Raw genomic sequence first — 27,259 nt, 5'->3', positions numbered from 1 at the left:
TGGATTAAAGTGAGGTAGAGCTGCAAGCCTCACTGTCTCTTCCAGAGTCATCAAAGTGCACTGGCAAGACAGAAGGCAAGATGACTGGCAATGGCTCAGGATGCAGTGGATGACCTTGGCATCTTCTATGTTTGACCAAGCTCTGACACTCCACAGCACTTGCTTTAACCACCTTCATGGCCACTGGAACAAAATTGTTCTCATCCATCCATTCTGCCAGAAGAAGTCTTCACATGCTTAGATAGGCATCTCCTGGTTGTTCAGGGAGGACCAATACATTTGGTGAAAGGGCTTGCTAAGCCCTTTCAGGGCCACTCAGATACCTTTTGTGTGGTCCTGTCACTGAAATCTCACCTGTGGCTCCAAAAAGCTGTAAGATGCACAGTGGCCACACTCTGGTAAAACTGTCTCTGCAAATGGGCCAAACCAGGCTGAGGATAGCCAACAGACCTACTACTAATAGCTTGTTGTTGTTGTTGTGCTTGTCCTTTGTTCTCAAAGAGGACCAAGATGATGACATGATTTGCACTTGGCTTTGATTTTGAGGGAGGGAGGGCTGTGCAAGGTCTGCAACCTCACTTTCTTCTGAGCCATCTGGGTCCAGTGGCCTGATATTCATCAGGATGACTAGAGATGGCCCAGGATGCAATGGGAAAACTTGGCCCTTTCAGGCTAAGGTCTTATCACATTCTCACTCTGAGTGAAATACACCCATTCAATGAATAGGCTTCTTTATACTACTCAAGGGATGACCCCTTTAATAAAAAAAAAAAAAATCAAACTGGGAGGGGAGGACCCTCAGGGTTCCTGGGTAAAAGAAAAACAATTACTATTTAGTAAGTACATGAATGTAATTAGAACATCTGAAATGCACAAGAGGGTTGAATACATATAAAAAATTTGCAATAGAAATACATCAAACTCAACAATGGAAAAAGCAAGGATGGGAAGGGGAGCAAATTTCCTGATCTTGAAGGGGAGATGATTAAAAGAGGGGAAAAAAAAGAACTAGTATCTAATTAGGTACTTTAGACTGCCTTACTAATAGCTAGCATTTATATAGAACTTATGTTCCAGGCATTATGCTGAGCTCTTTACAAATATCTCATTTTTCTCCTCACAAGAACCTTAGGAGGTAGAGGTGCTAGTATTATTATCTCCATTTTACAGAAGAAGAAACTGAGGCAGGCAAAGGTTAAGTGACTTGTCCAAGGTCACACAGATAGTTCAGTGTTTGAGGTCACATTTGAACTCAGGTCTTTCTGACTCTAGACCCAGAGTTCTACACACTATGGCACTCCTGGTTGCCTCTAAGGTTTAAAAAAAAATGAAATTGACTATTTCATTTCTAGCCAGCTACTCACTACAGCAGCAGATTTTCATATCATGAAGAGTACAGAAAAAACGTCTATTTTGGAAGACATAAAAACTTGCCCTGAAGTATGATTTGCAAGCAAAAAGCAGACCTAGGTGATGGGGCAATATGTTAGTGATTTTTTTCAATGTCTCTTTCCCTCCAAATACGCTATAGACAACAGTGAAAAACTTTATGTCTCATCTTTCCTTATAATCTCAATGGAACACAAAATTCAAATTGGCTTTTTTAACTTGGTGGTTTCTTTATTCATCTTCTCCACTCCCAGCCCACTCCCACCCCTCCATCCCAACCCTAAGAGGGGAAAGATGAAGGAGGTGGAGGTGATCAGAGGAACTGTAGGAACCCAAGTCCCTTGGGGAATCTGGGAAGAAACAGAAACCGAGTGAGTGAGACAAAAAGAAAATGGGAATTGAGAACCTACAAGAGATTAGGGGAGGGTGGGAGGGGAGAGAGGGAAGGGTAGAAAAGGTTTAGATTCAAGGGAGAAAAAAAGAAAATAGAGATATGGGCGGGGGGGGGGGGAAGAACCTCCTCCACCCTTGCCTTCCCCAACCCCAGTCAGAATGGGCTAAGGGAAAGAGAGTCTTAAACATTGCAAATTGCAGGCCTTGACAGGAGGAGGTGGTCTTTTAGCAGGGGGAAGAAACTGAGGAGAATGAGATGATTAGAGGGTAAGGAGAGGAAGAAATAGGGGAACCCTCACTCTTCTGGGAGAAGGGCTCCCCCTACCCAGGGGTGGCAGGAAACTTCACAGACCACAGACACTTTCATCACTGAAGGCAATGTATAAAAAGAAGTCTTCTCCATGATGTTCCTGGTAAAGCTGACCCATGGCGGCGCTGACAGGTGGAATGACATTGTTGACAGAGAAAAATAAATGGTCCTCAGCTCGGACGTGAATTTGCTCCTGGATCAAGAAGTAGAACTGACCAACTGTGAGATCAGGTCACCTATCCAGGCCTGAGGGAGCCTTTTGTACAATCACCGGGGCCAGGTCAGGGATACTTGTTGAGGATCTTCTCACCTTCAAAGCAGCACTTCTCAAATGGGTGCTCCTTCTTGTTAACAAACTTCATCCTCCGAGGCCAGGATGGGCTGAAGGGAACAGGGGAGAGGTGGGCGGACAGGGCAGGGTTGGGAGGCAGTGGCGACAGACTCAAATTGATTTTTAATGCTAATTCATTTCTCCTAAAGATTAAAAAGTAGCAGTTACTTTTATATGGTGTTTTAAGGTGTGCAAAGTCCTTTACATGTGTCATCTCACTTGATCCTCACAACAATCCTGTGAGTTGGACACTAGAGGTGTTATTATCTTCCTTCTACTAATCAAGAAACTAAGACATAAAGAGGTTGAGTGACTTGCTCAAGGTCACAGGACTAGAAAGTAGCAGAGCCAGGGCCTCAATACAAGATTCTGATTTCAAAGAAGGTGCTCCTTCTTCTTTAACACATCGCCTTTTCAAAGGTCATAAAAATTTATAGAGTTTTAGAGCTAAAAGAAACCTGAGAAATTCATTAGTCCAATCTCATCTTACAAATGAGGAAACTGAGGCCCCAAGCATCTAATCAAAATAACATAGTTAATTGGATGATGTCATAGCCAGGACTAGACTCTGTGGCTTCTAACTCCCAATCCAGTGCTCTTTCCACCATACTTGACACTGATGATATACTATAAACCAAAGTTAATAAGTGCCTCTGCTTTGGACTCCACCCCAAGTTAATATCCATAATATAAGAACACAATACACTTTGCTGAAATGTGTCCCAGGATGTTTCCTACTGAAAAGATTTCATTATGTTTTTCTATTGTTTTAGTAACAATTTTACACTTCACTTTCTTCCTGAAAGTTACTGAAACAGACACTATAAACTTACATTTTCATTCAGTTTATTTGATTCAAGATGTACTCGAGTCTTCTCCATATTTTCGATTTCTTTAACTATTTCAGCAACTGTTAAAATAAATACAAGTTGTGACACCAGTGATTTTGTTCACATATATAATCTAAAAATTGAGAAGTCATATTCCTAACCTCTCCTACAAGTTTTTCTACTGTACTGCTAAGAGTCTTAGAAGATGAACAGACAATCCCTGAGAACTAAACTAAGATCAGACAATCCCTGAGAAGTAAACTAAGATCATCAAAATAGTTGATATCAGATTTTATTTTAATCAGTTTGACTACAACTATTCCAAGAGGAAAGCACAGTATCATAAATTTATCTTTTTAATTACCTTGTAAATATGACCATAATGATTTATTTTAATTCAAAAAATGATTGGGACCTACACCCCCAACCACAGATACTTATTAAGCACTTATAATATGCAAGGCACAGTGCTGTGTGAGGGAGACAAAAGACTGTCAGACCAAGTTCTTCTCCCAAGGACCTTACACTCTACCTGGAGAGATAAGAAAAGTATGTATACATGGATAACAGGAGACAGTAAGTCCCAAATGCAAGGTAACAGACAATAAGCTCTTTTAAGAGTTCAGACAATGGAGGGATAATTGTGAGTTAGACTGATCAGAGAAGGCTTCATGGAGATTTGAAATGATGTTGTGAGAACAGGTAGAGCTTAGGTGAAGACAGACATATTCCAGGAAAGGGTAATATCATGAGGAAAAAATGTAGACAGAAATACATAAATATTTGGGAGGCATTCATTCTAATTCTTCTATTCAATATGATTAAAGTGAAAACGTATTTAATAGGAATGTTATGTGTAAAACCTATATAAGACTGCACACTGTCTCAGGGAGGGAGTGAGAAGAAAGGGGGAAGAGAGAAGGAGGGAGGGGGAAAAATCTAAGATATATGGAAGTAATTGTAGAACACTGAAAACAAATAAAATAATTTTTAAAAATATTTGGGAGAGTAACTAGACCAGTTTGGTTAGAATAGAAAATATATGACAGGAAATAACTGAAGATAAGGTCCAGAAAGGTATGCTGGCAACAGACTGTAAAGAAAAATGAGCATGTAGGTAAGGAGTCTGCACTGTATTCTATTGACAAAGGACAGTCAGTAAAGTTTATTTTGAAGTGGATAGTAACATGAAACAAATCAAAATTACCAGTGGTGCAGCTCCTTGGCTCCCTCACTTCTGAAACTCTGAAAAAAAAATTCTAGGACTTTAAGTTGGAAAGCATAGAAGACATGCTTTACCATCACTCAACATCAAGTTTAAAAGCTCAAAATAAAACCAAAAGTGATTTGCTATTAAACTTCAGTAAATTCAGAAGGCCAAAGTATATAGGGAAGAAATCTTGACTCTAAACTGTACTTCTTTTGTACACATGGGATATACATCTATCCCAACATATTTTTCAGTTTTGTAAGAGAAGTTGTCAAACAAAACAATTTTCAAAGACATTAAAGTCTTCAAACTCTATTATAGCTACAATCTATAGATAATTTTAAGTTCAAAATAGTTTTAAGTAATACCGAAAATAGTTTCTAATTCTTCATCAAAAATCTTATCAATTGGTTGGCAATTGTCCCTGAATTCTCTGACTATCATGCCAGTGAACAGATATGAAAAACAAGAATAATCTCAGCAATCCAGGCCTCAAATAAAGGAAGCCCACATTATATTTTATGGATAATTACAAGTGGAAATAAATACGGACAGATTCCATTTCAGTGTTTTGGTTTTTTTTATTTAAAGAAAAGTAGCTGGATCCTGAAGAATATGAAGAATAAATCCTAGGAAGAGGCCAATGTATTCCAACTGGCACTATTTGAACTTATTATTATGTAAAATATGATCACTACTTCTAGCCCAATGGAAATATGCAAAGCATATTTGAATAATGTTATTGCTCCACAAGATGGCTCATTCACACTAACTGGGACATCATGGTTGGTTTTAGTGAGTTTTCTGTTAGAGAACCACAAAAAGGTGCACAATAAGTGCACATGTTATATATATAATTATGCAAATATTATATGCATAAAAAGAAAAAACATTATATGAGAAAATAATGCTGCCACATTGTAATTATGTCATATCTCTTTTGGTTGATCATAAAAAATTTATCTGTGTGGTAACTAAAATGTTATGTTTGGGCTGTTTGGGATGGGACTCAAGTTAACCTCTTAAAAGATGGACCGATTAATTTAGTTCATCTTTTCTGCAGTGAGGAGTTCAAGGAGACATGGGGATACTTTCTGTCAAATAATGCTTTAATGAGTTAACTGATTCTTTAAGTTTGGAAATACACATTTGAATTTTTAACAGCTATCAATTTTGGCCTAAATTTTTTTAAATACTATTTTAAATCCATTTTTGTATTTTACTGGGATCTATCATTTTAACAAACTTTTTTCTTAGGTAACGAATGAAAGGCATGAAAAAGTAAAGAAAGACAAAGTGAAGCTGCCCTATTTTGGACTGTCATCTCAGTCCCAACATAGCATTTCAGGAATCTTTTAATATAAAATCAAATGAACTGACTGATCTTGAAGAAATGAGGGGCAGTAAACTGTTTTGAAAAACCTTTTGGGAACTTGATAGATTTAAGTTGTGTTTCCCCACCTCTGGGCAACACAACTTCAATCTGAAAGCAACAAAGTTGCAATAATACCTGACTTGGGATGTAAAGAATCACACTGGGCATTGTACATGTGCACAAATTCTTGGTGCCGTCTAATAAGCTGCTGCTTGTTCCCATGACTAGAGAGTCCATGTTCCTTGAGTTTCTTCCTTAAGTCCCGGTCAGAGAGTAAGTTGTAAACAACTTTGGGCATTGTTTTTCTTTTATTAACAGAACTAAAAAAGATAAAAAAGGGAGTTTAGTGAAGATTATCTTGGATGTTAAAACATCTTTTAGCAGAACTTTAATTTAAGAATCTCAAAAGGGCTCTTTCCTGTTGTGTCCAGAGTAAAGATTTCAGCTAAGTCACCACACGGGAACCATGAAATGAAATGGGGAAGAATGGAGGTGATGGGAGAAGAGAGAAAACACTTTCCCTCTCCCTGGTCCATACCTCTGGGTGCTTGTCTTGTTCTGTTTCATTTTGTCCTTCTCAATTTCAGATGCCAACATGGAAGCTGGAACCACAGCAAGCTTAGAACCAGGATTCTAAACAAGATGTTGCAGCCAACTAACCCTCAGGGGAGCTCTGAGAAGTCAGGGTGTAAGAGTGAAGTCTGAGGACAGTTTTGGACTTGGAACTAGGGCTGTGCTTTAATTATAGGAGAAATCAAGCTAAGCTATTTGTATATTTGTTTCATATTTTTAAAGTAAATATTTCCTTGACAGAGCTTAAAAAAACAATCACAAAAAGTACTTCAAAGCTTCTGAAACAGTAAATGGAAAACACAGACAACAATAACCAGTCATACCACTAAGAAAAGCAATCAAGAGAACTCACTCCCATTGGCGTTGCTTTAGTTTTCAGATTATCTATTCTTCTTAAAGACTGAAATATAATCAGAAATAATCTGATCAATTTGGAATTAATATATTAAAGGAATATCATTGGACATGGAAATACAGAATAAAATATCACATAATAATAATAACAAAGAAAATTTGAAAGCTTGATAAAGTGAGGCATTCTGAAGCAGCAAAATACACTGTATACTAGACAGAGAAGAGAATAATTAGGAGAATAATTCAGTTCAATTCAAAACATACTAAGTCATGTCATACACAAGACACACTGTGGGGTCCTGGGATACAAAAGCAACTAAATACTTTCCATTTTGAAGGGATTTATATCACATTCTACTTATCATGTAAATAGAGAAGCTCAAACTTGAGGAAGGAGAAAGTATTGAGCCTGGAAAGTAATCAGGAAAAGCTTCACAAAGTGCCACTTAAACTCACCCTTAAAGGAAAACTATGGCTTCTGAGAGACAAAAGAGAAAAAGAGGTATATTCAGCTTTAAGTGATGTTCTGGAAAAGGCATCCCAGGTGTGATAAGCAGAGCTGGTTGGGCTGGCATTTCAGAGACTGGTTCTTCTCAGAACCAGTTTTAAAGGGTTGGTTAGCCATTTCAGCAGAAAATGAAATTGTACCTTGTAAATACTATAGATGGAAAATCTTTGTAGTTACAAAGCAAGGCTTAGGGGGTGGAGCCAAGATGGCAGAGTAGAAAGTAGCTCTTCCCCCACAGTCCATAAAACATCTGTAAAGAAAGACTCTCAACAAATTCTAGAGCAGCAGAAGCCACAGAAAGATGGAGTGGAGGAGATTTCCAGCCCAGGGTGACCTGGAAGGCCAACAGGAAAGGTCTGTCACACCAGACATGGAGCGGAGCACAGCCCAGCCTCAGCCACGTGACTCTGGGAGAAGCAGGACCAGAGCAGGCTTCGGGGATGAAATCCCCGAAAGCAGCAGCAGTTTGCAGATCCCCACAGGTACGAAAGGTCAGTGAGAGGGCTTTTTCAACCAGAGCAAGAAGGCAGAAGGGTCCACCCTTGGCCCCTGGAGAGGAGGTGGCAGAGGCAACAGGAAGCAGCCCGTGTCCACTGTTCCATTGTTGGAGCACTGAGCATAAAGCCCCTGGGGGAATTGAGCCTCCAATCTGAATCTCAGCCCTGAGTAGTGGCCCTGCTCCACCTAAAGACCCTGGGGGAATTGAGCAGCTGATCTGAACCTCAGCCCTAAGCATAGTCCTGGGGTGAGCAGGAGCACTAGCACCCTCCTCTTGACAAAGGATTGAAAAGTCAAATAACTGGCTGGGAAAATGTCCAAAAAAGGTAAAAAAAAGTAAGACCATAGAAGGTTACTTTCCTGGTGAATTGGTATTTCCTTCCATCCTTCTGGAAGAGGAAAAACAAAGCATACTATCAGAGGAAGTCAAGGCTTCTGCATCTAGGACCTCCAAAATGAATATACAATGGGCTCAGGCCATGGAAGAGCTTGAAAAGCGAGTCAGTAGCTTGCTAAAGGAGACCCAAAAAAATGCTGAGGAAAATAACACCTTTAAAAATAGGCTAACTCAATTGGAAAAAGAGGTTCAAAAAGCCAATGAGGAGAAGAAGGCTTTAGAAAGCAGAATTAGCCAAATGGAAAAGGAGTTTCAAAAGTTCACTGAAAAAAATAGTTCTTAAAAATGAGAGTGGAGTTCAGGGAAGCTAATGACTATATGATAAGCCAAGAAGTTATAAAACAAAACCAAAGGAATGAAAAAATAGAAGATAATGTGAAATATCTCACTGGAAAAAACAAATGACCTGGAAAATAGATCCAGGAGAGACAATTTAAAAATTATGGGACTACCTGAAAGCCATGATCAAAAAAAGAGCATAGACATGAAAGATGTTTCATAAAATTATCAAGGAAAACTGCTCCAATATTCTAGAACCAGAGGGCAAAATAAATATTGAAAGAATACACTGATCACCTCCTGAAAGAAACCTGAAAAGAGAAATGTCTAGGAATATTGTGGCCAAATTTCAGAGTTCTCAGGTCAAGGAGAAAATACTGCAAGCAGCTAGAAACAATTCCAGTATTGTGGAAATACAATCAGGGTAACACAGGATCTGGCAGCTTCTACATTAAGGGATCTAAGGGCTTAGAACAAGAAGTCCAAAAGTCAAAGGAACTAGAATTAAAACCAAGAATCACCTACCCAGCAAAACTGAGTATAATACTTAAGGGGAAAAAATGGTCATTCAATGATATAGAGGACTTTCAAGCATTCCTGATGAAAAGACCAGAACTGAAGAGGAAAATCTGACTTTCAAACACAAGAATCAAGAAAAGCATAAAAAGGTAAACAGGAAAGAAAAATCATAAAGGACTTTCTAAAGCTGAACTGTTTACATTCCTACACTGAAAGATAATATTTGTAACTCCTGAGACTTTTCTCAGTATTTGGGGAGGTGGAGGGATTATACACACACACACACACACACACACACACACACACACACACACACACACACAGACACAGACACAGAGCACAGGTTAAGTTGAATCAGAAGGAATGATATCTATAAAAAATAAAATTAAGGGGTGAGAGAGGAATATATTGGGAGGAGAAAAGGAGAAATGGGGAAAACTATCACTCATAAAAGAGATAAGAAATATCTTTTTCACTGGAGGAGAAAAGGGAAGAGTTGAGAGGGGAAAAGTGAAGCTTTCTCTCTTCAAATATGGCTTAAGGAGGGAATAACATGCTCACTCAATTTGGTATGAAAATCTAGCTTACACTACAGGAAAGTAGGGGAGAAGGAGACAAATGGGGTGAGGGGGATGATAGAAGGGAGGGCAAATGAGAGAAGGGAGTAATTAGAAGTAAACTCTTTGGGGAAGAAACAAGGTCAAATGAGAGAATAGAATAAATGAGGGACAGGGTAGGATGGAGGGAAATATAGTTAGTCTTACACAACATGACTATTATGGAAGTCTTTTGCAAAACGACACATATATAGCCTATATTGAATTGCTTATCTTCTCAGTGGAGATGGGTGGGGAGGGAAGGAGGGAGAGAAGTTGGAATTCAAAGCATTAGAAACGAATGTTGAGAATTGTTATTGTGTATAACTGGGAAGTAAGAAATACAGGTAGTAGAGTATAGAAATCTATCTTGCCCTACAAGAAAAGAGAAAAGATAGGAATAAGGGAAGGGTGGGGTATGATAGAAGGGAGGGCACAATGAGGGAAGGGGTAATCAGAATGCAAGGTGTTATAGAGTGGGGGGAGGGGTGAGATGGGGAGAAAAATTAGAACTCAAAATTTTGTGGAAATGAATGTCGAAATCTAAAAATAAATAAATAAAACTATGAATATAAATAAATAAAATAAGAAGTAAGGCTTATTATTATGATATGAGGGCCAAGACTGAAATATGCCAAATGTAGTATATTAAGATGCCTTTAGTTTCAGGGGCTTGTAAGAGTTCCTCTTGACCACTATAACAGACCTTGCTTTTGTTTTATTCTGTGATTGGAAAAGAAGTCTCACTTCTTTAGAAATTGTAGCTATTTGGATATATAAGAGTTTCTCAAGATTTTACTTTGTAAGATATCCACATGTTCAAAAAAGTGTACTAAATACTGCTGTGTCCCTCTATAAAGAGTTAGACCAAAGTTGACAGTTACACAATTAAGTCTAACATTAGGATATTTTTAAGCTTTTCATAAATTACAGAAAAGAATATAAGGCTGTACTTTAGTTTTTTAGATAAAAGACATGTTTCATTAGTGTATTTTTTCATCACTGCTCACTATATAAACATAAATCAGTTTTCCATTTCTTATACAGATCATGATAACCTATGTAATAGGATACAATCATCTGTACTGTTCTTAATTTTCTAAAGCATTTTGATGACAGTGAATGTTTAGTGATAAAGCATTCTCTACTGACCCATGCTCAAAAGGAAAAAAGCCTTGCTCTCCTCTAGCTAAAAATAAAAATGAAATTATAATTTAATTAGCAACTGCTATAAAGAGCTTCCCTTGTCCGTTTCACCAAAAGGACAACAATCACACTATATATTCAAAAGGAAGGAATCAAGCTAAGTTGTTTGTATATTTGTTTCATATTTTTGTTGCTTTAGTTTTCAGATTATCTACTCTTCTTAACGACTACAACGAAGAACAGGTTAATACTTAATTTAATACTTAAGTTTTTACACATACTAGTTCCCAATAAATGCAAATTTAAAAAGAAAAATTAGACATGTCATGTTCAAAATGCACACGGAAGAAACATTTTGTATTCCTGTAAATAAGATTGCTTTATACTGAAAAAAAAAAAGATAGGGATAGAGGAGTACAGTTCAGAAATCAATGATTGGTGCCCGATTGCGGTGGGGCTTTAAGATAACAGTCTAAAGAATTTGCCTCAAGAATAAAATACAAGAAGGAACCAGTGAAGGTTATGGAGATCAATCCTATTCCTAGGATGTATAGAGCAGAAGCATCAAACTCCAGTGTGGGCAAGAACCAGATTAAAATGTAATTGGGAAATGTAACAAAATAAAAAATAACGTTAATTTGTGGTTTTTCTAAGTCAAAATGTGACCTGTAGGGATCCATTTCAATTTAGGTTTGACTACATTGGTGCAGAAGATGGAATAGAAAGAGATTAGAAGTTGGAACACAGTTTATCACAATCATCCAGCAACAACTAATTAGACCCTGAAATGCAGCAACATCTGTGTGATTAGAGAGAAGAGCACAGATTTGAAAGATAATATGGAAGCAGGATCCATAACACCTAGTAACTGATATGACTTGGTTACAGGGGCTGAGGCGGGAAGTGAGTCTACTATGGTTACAGTTACAAATCTAGGTAACTGGAAGGCCGGTGGACCCATTAACATAAATAAAGAAGGGCAACTAATTGAAATGGGAGAGTTATTGAATAAAATTTTAGATTTGTTGAGTTTGATATCAATGGGACATCTAGAGAGTTAAGGTGGTATAAGAGCACTGGTGATTATTTTTGAAAGGATACAAGGTAATTTAAGTAAGAATTTAACTTAATGCCTTTGTCTCCATATCTAGATGTTTAGGACTAGTTCTCTCCTATTATATATTATATTTATTACATTATATTAATTGTACAGACACATCGTTAACAACTACCTATTTTAAGTTCAAGAATTTGCCAAGTACTACTGGGAATATAAAAGAAATTTAACATACAAACCCCACCTTCAAAGATCTAAGCCTTAAAACTTGGTTGGAAAGAAAAGACCTAGACATATAAAACTTTAATTATAATAAGTATAAGGAAGAATCAGCAACTTAGATAATTTTTATTTCTCAGAAATATTACATATGATCTCCACAGTACTACAGATTCTTCTTACTCTACATGGTACAATACATGAAACTTTTTTAGGTCTTCAATAAAGGTAACAACTTTACTGTTCACGTTTCTGAAATACACCATGTTTAAAACACATTAAAATTTACTTTAGTTACTAAATCATCCTTCTATAAGTGCTAAATTGCAGAAAACATAACATAAAAGCAACAGAATTTCAGAGAAGAGAGAAAGTAGTGTGAGTTGGACAAATTGGTGAAAGCTTCGTGAAAAAGGGCAAAATGTGTAAGATTGGAATGACAATAAGAAAAGTCTAACTGCAACAGAGGCTGTTAGGTTACAAAGAAAATGATTAATATTTATGGTGGCATAACACCTACACAGTTTTCCTAGAATCAATAATTCACTTCCTCCACAAAACTCAACTCTAATGCCTACTGTATTGTGGGTGTCTGAGGACTACCAATCAATCAATAAGCACTTCTTCTAGGTCTAGGCACTCTGTTAGGTTAGAGAATACACAAACAAAAGTCATTATGCTCAAGGAGCTGATATGCAAACAGGACGCGCACCCACATACATATACAGAGGAAGAGAAGCATTAGCAGCTAGGGAAAATTATTAATGTCTAATGGGAATGGAGCCAGATGATGAAAAGTGTTGAAATATCAGAGTTTTCACCCTGTCTCTGCCACCCTGCGCTCTGATTGGTGCGTTTTCACCTTATCTGGCCCAGAAGACATTATCATAACCCTTTACATCTTCTCTTTTCAAACATTTCTGTATCCTTTGCTGGATTCTCACATGACATGAACTTGAGGCCCTTTAACTATTTTGGTTGCTCTCTTGAGCACATTTTCCAGATGACCAGCATCAATCAATCAATCAATATAAGCATCGGTTATGAGCCAAGTAATAAGCTATTCCCTGGAAAGACAAAGACAAAGGGAAACAGTCCTTGGCTTGTATGTAACATATATAATAGGAATACAATGTGGTTTTGGAAAGGAGTGCATCAAAAGAGGCTTCATGGAGAAGGTGAGACAGGCATTTCAAGCAGGGGGGTAGTCAGTGCACAATGAGATAGGAGGATGAGCATCCTGTGTGTGAACAGTGGACTGAAGAGTACATGGAAAGAAGTCATGTGTAAGAAGAACACTGGAGAGGCAGGAAGGAGGCAGGTTATGAAAATATTTGAATTGCAAAGAGAGGAGTTTATCCTAGGGATCCTAGGAGGTCACTAGGGTTTATTCTGTATGTGTTGCGGGGTGGGTGATACAAGCAGATTTTCACTTTAAAATCATTTTGGCAGGCAGGTGGAAGATGTATTGGAGTGGGGAGGCTGAAGAGAGGGAGATCAAATTGGAGACTATTATGATTGCCCCAGCAAGAGGTAGAATTACTGTGAGGCTGCATAAATGGATAGGACTACATAAGTACACTATATATATATATATATATATATAGATAGATAGATATAGATATGTATGTATATATATATATAGATATAGATATAGACAGATATATACACACACACATACATATATGTATATATGCATATATACAAACACATATATACACATATATACAGACACACATACATACATATGCACATATACATACACACATATACATACATACACACACGCAGAGGATGTTGTAGAGATAGAACTGACAAGATATTGGAAAATGGTTGTATGTATAGGTTGAGCAAGAGTAAGTTATTAAGGATATAAAAGCATACAGAATGAAGGCCTCTTTGTTTTTATGAAATATCAAGAAAAATATTTTGTCAGTATTGCAAATCCTTGATCTCATCTGAATAAAAAAGCAATTTATCAATTTTTCTTAACTATAAAGACTTAATCAATGCCAAGGAGACAATATTTTACCCTAAACGGTCCTCATTTTTACTTGAAAACAAACATCTAATTAGTTGTCTTTGTTTTTAATTTAAATAGAAAACTCATTCAAAGTCAGGAAGGGATACTGATTATCAGAAACTAACAGACTTAGTGAGACTTAGTCGTGCTTATGGTAACCAGACTTAAGAGTGAAAGCATATTTTAATTCTTAAAATTAAAAGGAGTATGCATTTACTGGACTTTAATCAGGCTGAAAGGAATAATTATTTCAGGAAGATAATTTCTTTAGAAGTGTACCAGCATTAACATTACTATAGTACTACTCAATATATATTAAAAAAAAAAAAAAAAGACCACAAACAACCCAAACCTAAAATCACTTTTGTTTTATCTTGCTCTGGAATTGCATCTTGTTTCATGACTAGGGGAAGGCAAAGTGAATAAGAATTTATATAATGCCTATTATATGCCAGGCACTGTGCTAGACTTCTACCAAAAGATGCTAGTAGGATTAAAAGGAAATTACAATTAATATGGGAGACTGCTGGTCTGGTATCTAAGCATGAATGTTTGTATCTTAATAAATTATCTCTGACAGATTTAGGGTACAAAAAGGAATACAGAAGAAATACAAAAAGAATACAAGACTTGAATTCCAATGTCTAACAGAAGCTAGAATGACCCCGGAATGCTTATCTTCTAAAAATTTCATGGCCCACTGACTAGAAATAAGGAAATACCTCATTTAGGCTCAGAGTCTGATGGTTTAATAAAAAAGGCCAAGTCTGCCAGACATATTAATATGCCTACACACCTTTCTAGGTTCAAGTCCACAGTTGCCTTATACATAGCACACATTAAGGGCTAAACCCCACTAGGATAACATCTGCCCCAACATCTGCCCCCCAGACTGTTTGTGATCCTGTTAGGGAAAGGACTGAAAGATGTTCCTAAAAGCAAGGGAGATTAGCCTAATTAACCTCATGACTTAGTGACAGGAACTTTCTTCTTATTCAGTTCTTTAACACTTGATGGAGACATTCCCTGGTGAGAAGGAATTTAAATATTCTCAGTTCATCTGAGAATCTCATGAACCTTGTAGTTATCTTCCCAGGGTTTCCCAATTGGCCTACAAGTGGCAAATTTAGTTTCATCCCCACCTTGTTTGTTGATGGGTTGTTTAATGGATGTGGACTAACTCTGTTTAGATACAGAATGGTAGTGGGTATAAAAGTTTCTAGGCAAAGAGGACAGAAAGGAATACAGTGGAACAGTAATACAGTGGTTTCCTGTTATGAGGGTGAGGTTTAGACAAGGATGGCGAAAGACAGGGAAGTCTAGAACCCAGTTTCTTTGGTAATTCATATCTAAGTCTAGATTCCCCAGGTGGGGGAGAATCAAGTCAGGTTCCTATGGGTTTGAGACTTTGAGACTGGATTTCTACTATTCAGTTGAAGTCAGAACTGAATGTACAATAGAAAAAGGCTGAAAGAGGTGCTGGAATGGGATACAGAATCTCTGAGATTAAAAAAAAACGACTGTCTCAAGAAAGACTAGCATTTTATATTTCATCCACTAAAGGAATGAAACTTGCAAATTCTTAGACAACTGAATGGGCATCCTACACATGATCAGCTAAACAATTTCAAAAGAAGAATCATTTGATTTGAATATTATCTCAAAATATTAGGTTAGATGGGTCAGTGGTTGCCAACAAAGAAGTTTTCTTTCAAAACAAAAATGAAAGGAGGCAGAGGAAAGATGATAGAGCAAAGAAAAGCAATGCTGTAAGCTTTTCCTCACAGACTTAAAAAAATCACCAGACCAAATCCTGATGGGAAATTCTGGAAAAAGTCAGTGAATACTTTCTCCAACTCTGACAGGGAAGTCTGTGGACACTAGAGACCCCAGGGTTGGGCCAGGAGCATGCTGAGTTCAAAGTACCTCAATGCCCATGGAGATGCTGCACCCCAGGGCAAAAGGAGGTCTATGACTCATTCCAGGGTACCCCAATCCATACTGGCAGTGGTGTTCCAGGTAAGGAGTCCCTGAATAAAGAAGGAAGCTCAGATGCCAGCAATAGGAGCAAAACAGTAACAAATAAAGCTCAGACTTCATAGGCAAAGCAAGGTCTCACAAGTTGGGCAGAAATTAGGTACAGACCAACATTTCACACCATATAGCAATACAAGCACCAAATGAATATGACATAGACAAAAAACATGATATCATAAAGAAATTAGAGGAGCAAGGATGAAATTATCTTTTCAGTCTACGGATAGAGGAAGAGATATTGGCCAAATGAGTGATCCTCCTATGGGGGGGAGGGAGGAAAGACAACTTTAATGGCAATTTTTAAAAAATTGGAATAAAATTAATGTAGTTAAAGTTAGAAGGGAAACAGGTAACCAGGGAAAAACTCTGAAACAAGTTTTTCTGACAAAGGTCTTACATCCAAGACATATTAGGAAATTATTCAAATTTATATTTATTATGCTCCTCAACAAAAAAAAAGGCAAAGGATTATAGACATTTTTGAAAGGAAGAAATACAAACCATCGATAATCATATGAAAAAATATTGCAAATTACTAATAATCACAGAAAGGTAAATTAAAATAATGCTGACACTCCACCTCACCCCCATCATATTGCTCCTTCCCAAAATGGAAAATGGTAGTTGTTGGAGAGGTTATGGGGAAATAGTCACACTAGTGAACTCTTAGTGGAGCTATGAATTGGTCCAATCATTTTAGAAAGCAATTTGGAACTATGCCTAAAAAGCTATTAAACAGCACATACACTCTGACTCACCATACTATCACTACTAGGTAATTACTTCAAAGAGGTCAAAGGACCCATATGCACAAACATTTAGAAAAGCTGCTTTTATGGGGACAAAGAAATGGAAACTAAGGGAATGCCAATCAATTGAAGAACAGTTAAACAAAATATGGTATATGAATATAATGGCATACTATTTATTGTTCCATTAAAAAAAGAGAAATGGGACAAAAAAAGAGAAATGAGACAGTTCTGAAGAAACAAGGAAAACATGTACGAACTGATAAAGAGTAAAGAGAGTAGGGCAAAAGAATAATTTAGACTATTACAATAGCATTGTAAATGAAAAACTGTAAAAGACTTAGAATTCAAAAGACTCTGATAAAGACAACAACTAATCATGATTCTAAAGGGACCAATGATAAAGATGCAATATGAGACACTATTTTAACATAGTCCATTTGGAAAGTCATTTTGCTTGTCTATGCATGTTTGTTAGAAAAGTTTTGTTTTTCTTTTTTTTCTCAGTTGGAGGAGTGGGATAAAGAAGAAGGAGAAAATAAATGTTTAATTAAAAAAATTAAATTTTTTAAAAGCCTTTAGAAGAGGCGGTTCCTCAAGGAAAAAAGAAGTCAAATATGAGTTTGATTTCCTTGATTACAGTGAACTAATTTAAATGATTTTTGTAGTACTTAATTATCTAGTAAGTTAGAAGCAAATTCACCTAAAAGGAACTACACAGATAGAAAGAAAATATTAGAACAGACCATGTAGTCATGGGTTTTTAAGTAAGAAACCAAACTGGAAAATAGCTTATGTGGGAAAAAAGAGAAACTGTGCCTATTAATCTGGAAGTTTCACCTCTAATGACCCAATAACGAAATTATAAGATGAATTCAAGAAACACTGCAAAAAAAAAAATAATAATAAGTAAACCACATGGAAGCAAAAAGGAAATTAGTATAGTCTGAACATTACAGATCATGGGGTTAAATATGAAAAAAAAGCATAATACCTAAAAATAATTTGGAGTCAGGTGGCACAGTGGATAGAGTGCCAGGGGCCAAAGTCAGGAAAACTCATCTCCCTGAGTCCAAATCTGGCCTCAGACACTTACAAGCTGTGTGACCCTGGGCAAGTCACTTAAGCCTGTTTACCTCCCTTCACTCATCTGTAAAATGAGCTGGAGAAAAAAATGCCAAACCACTCCAGCATCTTTGCCAAGAAAACCCCTAATAGGATCATGAAGAGTCAGACACAACTAAAACAAACAAGCAACAACAATAACAATTTGCAAGAGACAGATCCAGCAAGTAAAAAAAAGAAAAACTAGAATAACCCAATTAGAACATTAAACAAGATTCAGAGCAGAGAAGATTAAGAGCTAGAAATGAACAAGACTATTTTAAAAAGAAAGTAAGATGCCAAATCAATACCTAGATAAATGCAATTTTGTGACTTGTAACAAAATTAGTTTGAGTTAGTCAGTCAGGAAGTAGGAAAAAAAAGGAGTAAAAGAATTATAAGGTAATTGAATTTGCCCAGTTTAATCTTGAAGTCCATTAACTAAAGACAGTAAGAACTGTACAAAAATGTTTTTGACATCAGAATAAGTATAACAACGGCAAAGAAGAATATGTTTAAAAGTAAGCATACAACAGACACTAACTGATCAAGAGCTCAAGACCAGTGGCCCAATTTCTGATTCTTCAATAGCAAAAAGACAGATCTAGGGAAGCTGCACTTCTTTGCCAGCTCTCAGTCTCCAGAAGGGGCCGACTGAGAAGCAGCAAGAACAAAACGCCCAGATGGCACAAATGGCCACAAGTTTAAAGGTCCTGATCTCATTAGGACGAGAGAGTAGTCAGATGATCAAGAAAATGAGATCATCATGAGGGTAGAACCATAGATGCCATAATACACCTAAGATTAATCACTAATAATTGCAGAGAAGAAAGCAAACAACAACAACACCAAATATTAAAGGCAGCGTTGGGCCTGGAGTCAGAAAGACCTCGATTCAAATCTGGCCTCCAACAACTGTGAAGTGTGTTACCCTTGGCAAGTCATTGACATCTAATTTGTTCAATTTCTTCATCTGCAAAACAGAGATCTTAAGAGCATCTATCTCCCAGGGCTGTTGTGAGGATAAAATGAGTTAATATTTGTAAACCACTCTTCAAACCTTAAAGTTCTATATAAATACTGGTTATTATTATTAAAGGGGATATCAGGCTTTTTTTTTTCAAAAGTCAAAATTCTGTTTTCTCCACTTTCAACTCTTAGTACTACAAGTTGTCAACAGATGTAAGAGAATTCACTAGAAAAATCAACAAAAGAATGAATTCCTAAAAGCTTGTAATCTACTGGTAGAGTTTTCTAGAAGCCAGGATCATCATCAAGCATAGTATAACACGAGAGGATTTAAGTAGAAATTCCCATTTATAAGGGAAATCAAGGCTTGAGAAATTAAGTGACTCCCACAAAGTCACCAAATTCATAAATGATATAGCCAGTTCTTCTGTGATTCTAAGCTATGCACATCCTCAACAGATAATATCAAACATTTCATCATTTTTACTTAATCCAAGCTCTAAGTTCTATTGTCACTTCCTTGTGTGTGGAGTCTCTTAGGGCCCAAATGATTCACTTCCATAAACTTTTATCCTGATACTTTTACTCCAGTACTACCTTTTACCCTATTACTCAAAATAAAAAATACATACTCAATCTACTAATACCCACCAATTCCAAACTATACTAAAACCATTTAGAAAGATTTCCCAACTTTTAAAAAAATTATCCTAAAGGATAAAGCCCCAAGCTTCTTAATGAGAAAAACTCTTAAGAGAAAAAAATGGAACATACAGATGACATAACAATCAAATCTTTATTAGAAACAACTTTTGAAAGGAATTTTAAACAACTTAGTCACAGTATCATAAATGCCTTTAACAAATCAGTGAGTAATTATGTGATTAATAATGCTTGCTAAACATAACTATTAGAGTTGAAACCCCCTACTCCCAAAAAAGTGTATTAAAGGTTCAGGTATAAATTAAAAGGGGCCAAAGAATATTATGTGGACCAAATAAGATGATGTACAAAAACAAAGCATTTACATATATACATATATATGTATATAGAACTATATAAATATCTTATTTTTCAAACTAGTATACCTGGGAAAACTTCGTTTTACAATGTGCTTTCACACATTAACAATCACTATGTGTTCATTAGTTAAAAATTATCAAGGCTACCAAAAAGGTTTCAATTATCAATGTAATTTTTTGTACATCAACAATCATTCATTATGTGTTCATTAGTTAAAAACTAGTAACTAACCTACCAAAAAAGTCTCTATTGTATTACACTACCACCAACTGCCTAAATTATTTTATTTAATGGTAAAGCAGTAAAGCCTAAAGTCAAAGATAACCTCTGAAACATAGGAACATTTGCACCGTACTTCTAAGATAATGTATTTCTAGGTTTAGGAGAGTATTTATTTGTTTATTTTTAAATATAACCGTCTCTTGGACCTTACAGGGCTTACAAAATTCTGGACCATAAAGTAATACCATGTAACAGGCTAAATAACTTCTCAGGAACCTAGAAAAATACAAGTTATGGACAAATTATCAAGTTCTTTTCTGAAAAACTTAGTTTATGACTGTAAAATCCTAATGGAAATGTGTAGTATTCTGTGGTTCTTAAAAGAAAATGAGTTCGGCAAGTTCTTTAAAAAATTTCAAAATACAAACCCTAATACTTCCCAAAAGCATGATATTGATTTTTTCCCACAATTCAGAGGAAATATGCAACCTACATTGCAAGAAATACCAGAAAATAGCATAGCTCAGTACTTATTAATGTGTTCTGAAAAGATTCTCTATTCCAAGTCCTTCCAAAAAGAAGTCCCAGTTACAAAGCAGTTCCTTAATGTTGTGTCAGATCTACTCAGAAATTCTGATCAATTTTAGCATAAAGTTATCCTAAGTTGGGAGAAGAACAGATTATATTCCAAACATACTTAAAGGGAAGATGGAAAACTGAAGTTACAGGACTTTCTCAGCATAAGAATTTCTGATCCATGATACTTTTACGCATCTTACATACCATCGCAAAATCTACTTGAGATTAAAAACAACAAAATGTTTGCCTAGACCAAGACTCTTTTACCCACTCCATTCTTGGCTACCTGGTTTTTTTCATTTCAGTCTTGGAGTATTTATGTGTATCTAGAGGAGTCAGAGAAAGATGGAGAAAAACATGCTTCTTCTGAACCCTTATTCTATCTCTTGATGCTTTAGATCAGTATCCTGATTCTCCTCTTACCTATCTGACTGCTCCTCAATCTCCTTTGCTGGGTCTTCTAGATCACACCCACTTGGTTGTCTCCCAAGACTCTATCCAAGGCACCCCTCTCTTTCTCTTCCCTCTATATTATTTTACTTGCTGATCTTAGCAATTCCCATGATTTCCATTATCTTTGCAGATGATTCTAAGATATACTTGTCTAGCATTATTAATCTTTTTTCCAACTTCCAGTTTAGCATTTCCAACTGCCTCGTAGCTTGAACTGGATGTCCAATAAACATCTTAAAGTCAATATCTCCAGAAGTGAACGCAATATCTTTTCCCCCTAAGTGCTCATCCCCTCCTAACTTACTGTTGAGGGTACTGCCATCCTCCCAATCATCCAGACTTACAAAACATAAGTATCATCCTCAACTATTCACTCTCTCACCTCCCATATCCAATCAATTGTCAAGTCATGTCATTTCTACCTGTACAGATATTCCCATTCTCTCCTCTGACAGCACCACTCCCTCATCACCTCTAGTCTACTGATTGCTCTCCCTGCCACGTTTCTCCCTACTGTAATCCATCTCCAACTCAACTGTCAGATTCATCATCCTAAAACTAAGGTCTGATGATATCATCTCCCACTCCATTCAATAAATTCTAGTGATTCCCAATTATCTTCACAATTAAAAACAAAATCTTCTGCTTGGCCTTTCATAACCTGACTTCTTCCTACCTTTCCAGTCATCTTATACCTTACTCTCATCCACATACTATGCTATTTGGTGACACTAGCCTTCTTGCTATTCCTAACAAACAACACTCTATCTACTAACTCCAAGCATTTTCACTGGCTGTCCTTCACGCCTAAAAAGCTCAGAATTAGAACTAGCTTATCTGGCTTCCTTCAAGTCCTAGCTAAAGTTCTCACTTTTTGCAAGAAATCTTTCATAGTCTTTCTTAATGACAGAGCCTTCCCTCTGAGACTAATCCCAATTACCCAGGAGATACTGTTTGTCCTTCTACATTAGATTGAGAGTTCCACCTTGCTTTGTATGTCCAGCCCTTAGCACAGTGCCTGGCATATAACAGAAGGTTAATAAATGCTTACTGACTGACCTTTGATCCAGAGATTCTATTTTAGCCTCCAAGGAGGTCATTGATAAGAAGAAAGTTCTCACATATTTCATAATATTTATAATAACATTTTTTGAGTTGCAAAGAATGAGAAACAAAGTAGATACACATCAGTTCGGGAATGGCTAAGTAAATTGTGATACATGAATGCAGTGGACTATTACTGTGCCTAGAACATAGGAGACTCTTAATAAACACTTAGTGATTGGATGCTATAAGAAATTACAGATATGATGAATACAGAGAAGGTGAAAAGATTTACATGATCTGATGCAGAGTGAAGTAGGTGGAACCAAGAAAATAACATGCACAATGAAAACAATGTAAATGGAAAGAACCATCAAACAATCAAAAATGAATGTTGCAAAATTACAAAGAACAAGCACAGCTCTAAAAATAAACAAGAAGACACTGCCACCACACTCTTTTGCAGAGATGGAAGGTCCATGGGCATGGTTTTCAGGTTTTCTTCTATGTATTTATCACTTTTGCTGATTCTTTTTCCCTTCCTTTTTTTCTCTAAAGAAAATTATTTATTATATTAGATGACTCTCAGGGAGGGCAGGGATTCTGGGAGAAATTCTGATGACATAAGACAAAATATCTCAATAAAAATTTATTTTAAAAAACTATTCTGAGAAGGATCCCATAGGTTTCACCATACTGCCACTGGGGTTCGTGACACAAAAAAAGTTTAAGAAGCCCTATCTTACAGAATTACCGGAGGCACTGAGTGGTTAAGTCAATGAAACCAGGGTCACAAAACCAATTTATGTCAGAAGTGAGACTCAAACCAAGATCTTCCTGTCTCCCAAGTTAGTCACTCAATCAACAAGCATTTATTAAGGACTTATGTGTCAGGTACTGTGCTAAGTACTAGGGATACAAAGAAAGACAAACATGTTTTCTCTGTCCTCAAGGAGCTAACATTCTAATGTAGGTAACCAAAAGTAAATATCTACGCACAGACAAAACATATATAGTTGACTCTTTATCCACTATACTTGGTTGTTACTTAGATGAAACAGAGAAAATTAAACAGACTATTAAACCAACCAATTGAAATAGTCTAACAAACCATTAAAGAAAAACCACATTTGAGACTAAAATTACATCTTCAAAATAGTCATATAACAAATCAAAGGATAAGTACATGGCTTAACTTTTGGATTTAATATGTGATATACTTAAGGTTCATTTTTTAAAACAGGCCTATGTTTCCTACAGAATAAAAAATAATTGGCATTTTTATAAGGTTTTATTTAAGTTTACAAAATGTTTTACACACATTACCTCATTTGATCTTCCCAAAACTGTTTATCTATAAAAATCCTTACTACTGATAGCACCTAAAGGCCTGAGTACCCAAAAAATTTGACCAAAATATTAAAGATTTAGGTAGCAAGTTGGTTTAAAAAAAAAGAAAGAAAGAAAATGATGCTAACTATAACATTTCATTTATCAACTGTTACATCAACAGTAGTCAAATGACTACTGAGGAATACCATGCTTAATCTGGAATATCCTCAGTGAGGACAAATCTAACTAACACAAAAGTAGATCCAGTGAGCACAGAGATGGTGAATATTTAGTAAGTTGGCATATCAGCTGAAACTAAGCAAGCATGCTTGCATTTCTTTAATATTTGGTTAAGAAGTAGAAATGAAAAACAAATAATTCTTTAAAATTAAAAATGTTGTCTAACACATCCGTTCACCTAATGCCTTACAAGACAAAAAGATTTAAACGTCTTTCTAAAAATCAGCACATTAAAAAATATTGAAGCTCTCGGCAGACAAGAGAAACAATACTGCTAATAGGAGACATCTAGGAGAGTTGGAACTTAACAGCAATTTTGAAAGAAATGAAGAAAAAATTTAGGAAGAAATAATCTACTTCCAAAACAATAGATTTTCTAGTTAGGCCAAATCCTGTTAACTGTTCTAATAGTAGATTTAGAGTTAAGAAAAAATGAGAAATAAAGAAAAAGGAGACATTATTGACAGGGCAATAGGAAAGCTGAATTCAAACAATCAATATGTAAAACAAGAGAGCCAGAAAGTTTAAACTATCCATAAATTATAAATTACTCACCTCCTAAGGCTTTCCTTTTTGTCCTCCCGTGACAAGCAGTTATCTAAATGCTTATTTATGTAGGCCTCAGGGATGCTCACACTGCAAACAGGACATTCCACTGCATTTAAAAATATACATGTTATTTGTAGAGAAGGAAAAAATCAATTTGCCAATTTTCGATGCAGAAAAAAATAAGTAAAAAGTCATAACAATAACAATAATAGTAGTATTTATAAAGCATACTCTTCATTAAATACTCTTCGAAAAACAAAGTAGAAAGTCTGTGGAATGTAAGGAAAACAAAATGAGAAAAGATGTCAGGAAATTTGGAGGATCATAAGTTAAGAATACCAAGCATGAAGTAAAAGACTGAGAATTAGCTGGGGGCTTTCACCTATTAGTTAAATCCTTTGGGGAGACCTCCTTTATCTAAGGTATGTACAACTATTTTGTGAAGACGTCACTAAAAATTCACATATGCTGGAAGTAAATTACATAACAAACTAACTCTCAGAAATCTGTTAGACTAGACAACACTATTATCAAATCCTATTATCCAGTTCTTCCATCCCTAATCCATAATTATAAGCATATGTCAGACTATAGGCAATTTCAGGTGGAGCTAAGATGGCAGAGCATCAAGGAGAAGCGCAACCAAACTCCACTCCATAACTCTTCTATACAAATAGAAAAAACACACCAGACCAAATACTGATAAGGAAATCCAAGAAAAAAAAAATCAGTCATTTTTCCAGCCCAGGTCAGAAAAAGGAGATTGACAGACAGGTCTGGGGACTGGCAACACTAAGCATTCTAGTGCTGGAGAGGCTGGGTACCAGGGTAAGAAGAGGTATTCCATTCAGCAGAGAAGAGCTTGACTTCGTGCAGGGTACAAAAACAAGCGCCAAGTGGTAGATTTATCACTAACTACTCTGTTCTGAATCAAATATCCAGGGCAGATCAAACCGAAGGGTAGCCTTCCAAAGAGGGCACAAACAATTTGAAATGAGGAGATGCCAATCAATTGGGAAACAGTCGAACAAGTTGTGGTGTATGGCTGTCGTATAATTACTATTGTGCTATGACAGATGTGAGAAATGATTAGCAGGATGCTCTCAGAAAAACCTGGAAAGACTTATGAACTGATAAAAAGTGAAACGAGCAGAACCAGGAGATAACTGTTCATAGTAACAGCAATACTGAACAATGATCATCTGTGAATGACTTAACTATTCTCAATAATACAATGATCCAAGACAATTCCAAAGGACTTATGATAAAAAATGCTATCCATCTCCAGAGACAGAACTGATGGAATCTCAATGCAGATTGAAGCATGATTTTTTTACTTTATTTTTCTTGTTTTTTCTGTCTGTTTTCTTTCACAACATGACTAACATGGAAACGTTTTGTATGATCACACATGTATAACCTATATTAAATTGCTCGCCTTCTCATAGGGGAGGGGGGAGAGAATTTGGAATTCACATTTTTAAACTCAAAATTTTAGAAAAGAATGTTAAAAATTGTTTTGACATGTAATTGGGGAAAAAATAAAATATTAATTAAGTAATTTTTAAAACAAAGAAGCCACAAAACCTAGGCTATGAACTATAAGCAAAGAGCACATTCAGAAGCTAGCAGCAATGTGGCCAACGGCAGACGAGAGTCTCAGTTATAGCCTCAAGCCCAGTCTGAAGCCTGCAGTGGAATAACCAGGGTAAGAACTCTGGGGCAGACCAAAAGAAAGCCAGCAGTTCTGTCACTCCAAAGCTATAGAACTTTCCAGCTGGCTGATAGTGGCTAAGTTCAGCAGAGTCTACTGGAATTCTAATTGGAGCAAGAACACAGGTACATTGCTCAGACCTAAGTCTAGAGCAAGAACTTGCGCCGCTTGGGCTTAGTGACTTTTTTTTTATAAAGGAGAAATACAAGAAAACAGTCTCCTACCTTTAGGAACTTCCTTAAAAGCTGATGTAGAGGGTTTCTCAGGGCCATTAACAGAGATGGACCTTTGAGCCTCCCTTTCTTCACCTGATGCCCCCTTTAATTCTGCAGAACTGCAGTGCTTTTTTCCTATAGGATTGATTTTTCCTTCTTTGACTCTCTTTGGCTTTTCTGGTGTTTTTATAGAAGAATGAATTTCTTTTACCAAGTAAGAATCCATCATTCTGCTTTCTTGTCTTAAGGAAGCACGCATGTGTACTTTAGGAACTTGGATTTTGCCAGAAATATTCTTTGTACAGGAAGACAAAGGAGATATTGGTGGTGAATCTAGGGTGAACTGGAACAGATGATTCCTTGGAGGATAAGAAACAAAGCTGATTAGGACATGAAACAATGACTATATTAAGTGGTCTAGATTATTTATCTGCCCTTCCCTTCACTACCCACTATCTTCTGTTTTAAAATCTTAAGTTTTATAATGACAACAAAACAAAAATATATTGTCTGTGATAAAAAAAAGAAGAGCTAATGTCAGAACAGTTATAGAAAAACAGGCACAGTCATGCACTGTTGGTAAAGCTATGAAGTATTCTAATCATTCTGGAAAGCAATTTGCAATTATTCCAAGAAAGTGAATAAAATATCTATGACCCAAAGCTCTTGCTGTTAAGCATGTACCCCAATGGGTCCCATAAACATCAAACTATTTATAGCAATGGTTTTCTCTAGTACCAAACAAAGGAAGACAACCATCGAATGAAAAACAGTTCAAGAAACTGTGTATCACAATTTCCAACAAGACTACACTCAACCATTAATAATCCAAGAGCTTACCTGCTGCCTATCTTTTGGCCATTTTGCTGCTAATTAGTAAGATTTTTATCAGTAGATTAAAAACCATTTTTTGGGATGCTTGTTTCTGTGCTGTATCATAGCTCTTCACTTTGAAGTGAGTAAGGGAAATAAAAGGAGATAGTTCAAGCCAGCTATTTGCTACTAGTTAGTAATGGAGGTAA

At 36.3% G+C, this 27,259-nt stretch overlaps 1 protein-coding gene and 1 pseudogene across 6 annotated transcripts in view; both read right to left on the bottom strand.

Moving 5' to 3' along the window:
* RAD18 (RAD18 E3 ubiquitin protein ligase) overlaps positions 1-27,259 on the bottom strand; it is a 103,090-nt gene that overhangs the window by 58,140 nt on the left and 17,691 nt on the right. For 5 of the 6 annotated variants that reach the window (XR_011964715.1, XM_072598589.1, XM_072598590.1 and 2 more), the window contains exons 4-7: positions 26,247-26,596; positions 24,315-24,414; positions 5,974-6,158; positions 3,257-3,333 (exon numbers count right to left, since the gene is read on the bottom strand). Coding sequence is in view for 5 of the 6 variants with exons in the window: in XM_072598589.1 (XP_072454690.1) it covers positions 3,257-3,333; positions 5,974-6,158; positions 24,315-24,414; positions 26,247-26,596 (712 nt within the window). In the remaining variant the exon portion in view is untranslated. Of the gene's footprint in view, positions 1-3,256; positions 3,334-5,973; positions 6,159-24,314; positions 24,415-26,246; positions 26,597-27,077; positions 27,186-27,259 lie in introns of all 6 variants that reach the window. The other variant, XM_072598594.1, reaches the window with a different exon arrangement.
* Positions 1,817-3,250, bottom strand: LOC140497523 (gamma-aminobutyric acid receptor-associated protein pseudogene; annotated as a pseudogene).

The sequence above is a fragment of the Notamacropus eugenii genome, chromosome 3, assembly GCF_028372415.1.
Source record: "Notamacropus eugenii isolate mMacEug1 chromosome 3, mMacEug1.pri_v2, whole genome shotgun sequence".
In the NCBI taxonomy this organism is placed as follows: Eukaryota; Metazoa; Chordata; class Mammalia; order Diprotodontia; family Macropodidae; genus Notamacropus; species Notamacropus eugenii.
The sequence above is the reverse complement of the archived record's forward strand: the minus strand, read 5'-3'. Positions and strand labels throughout refer to the sequence as shown.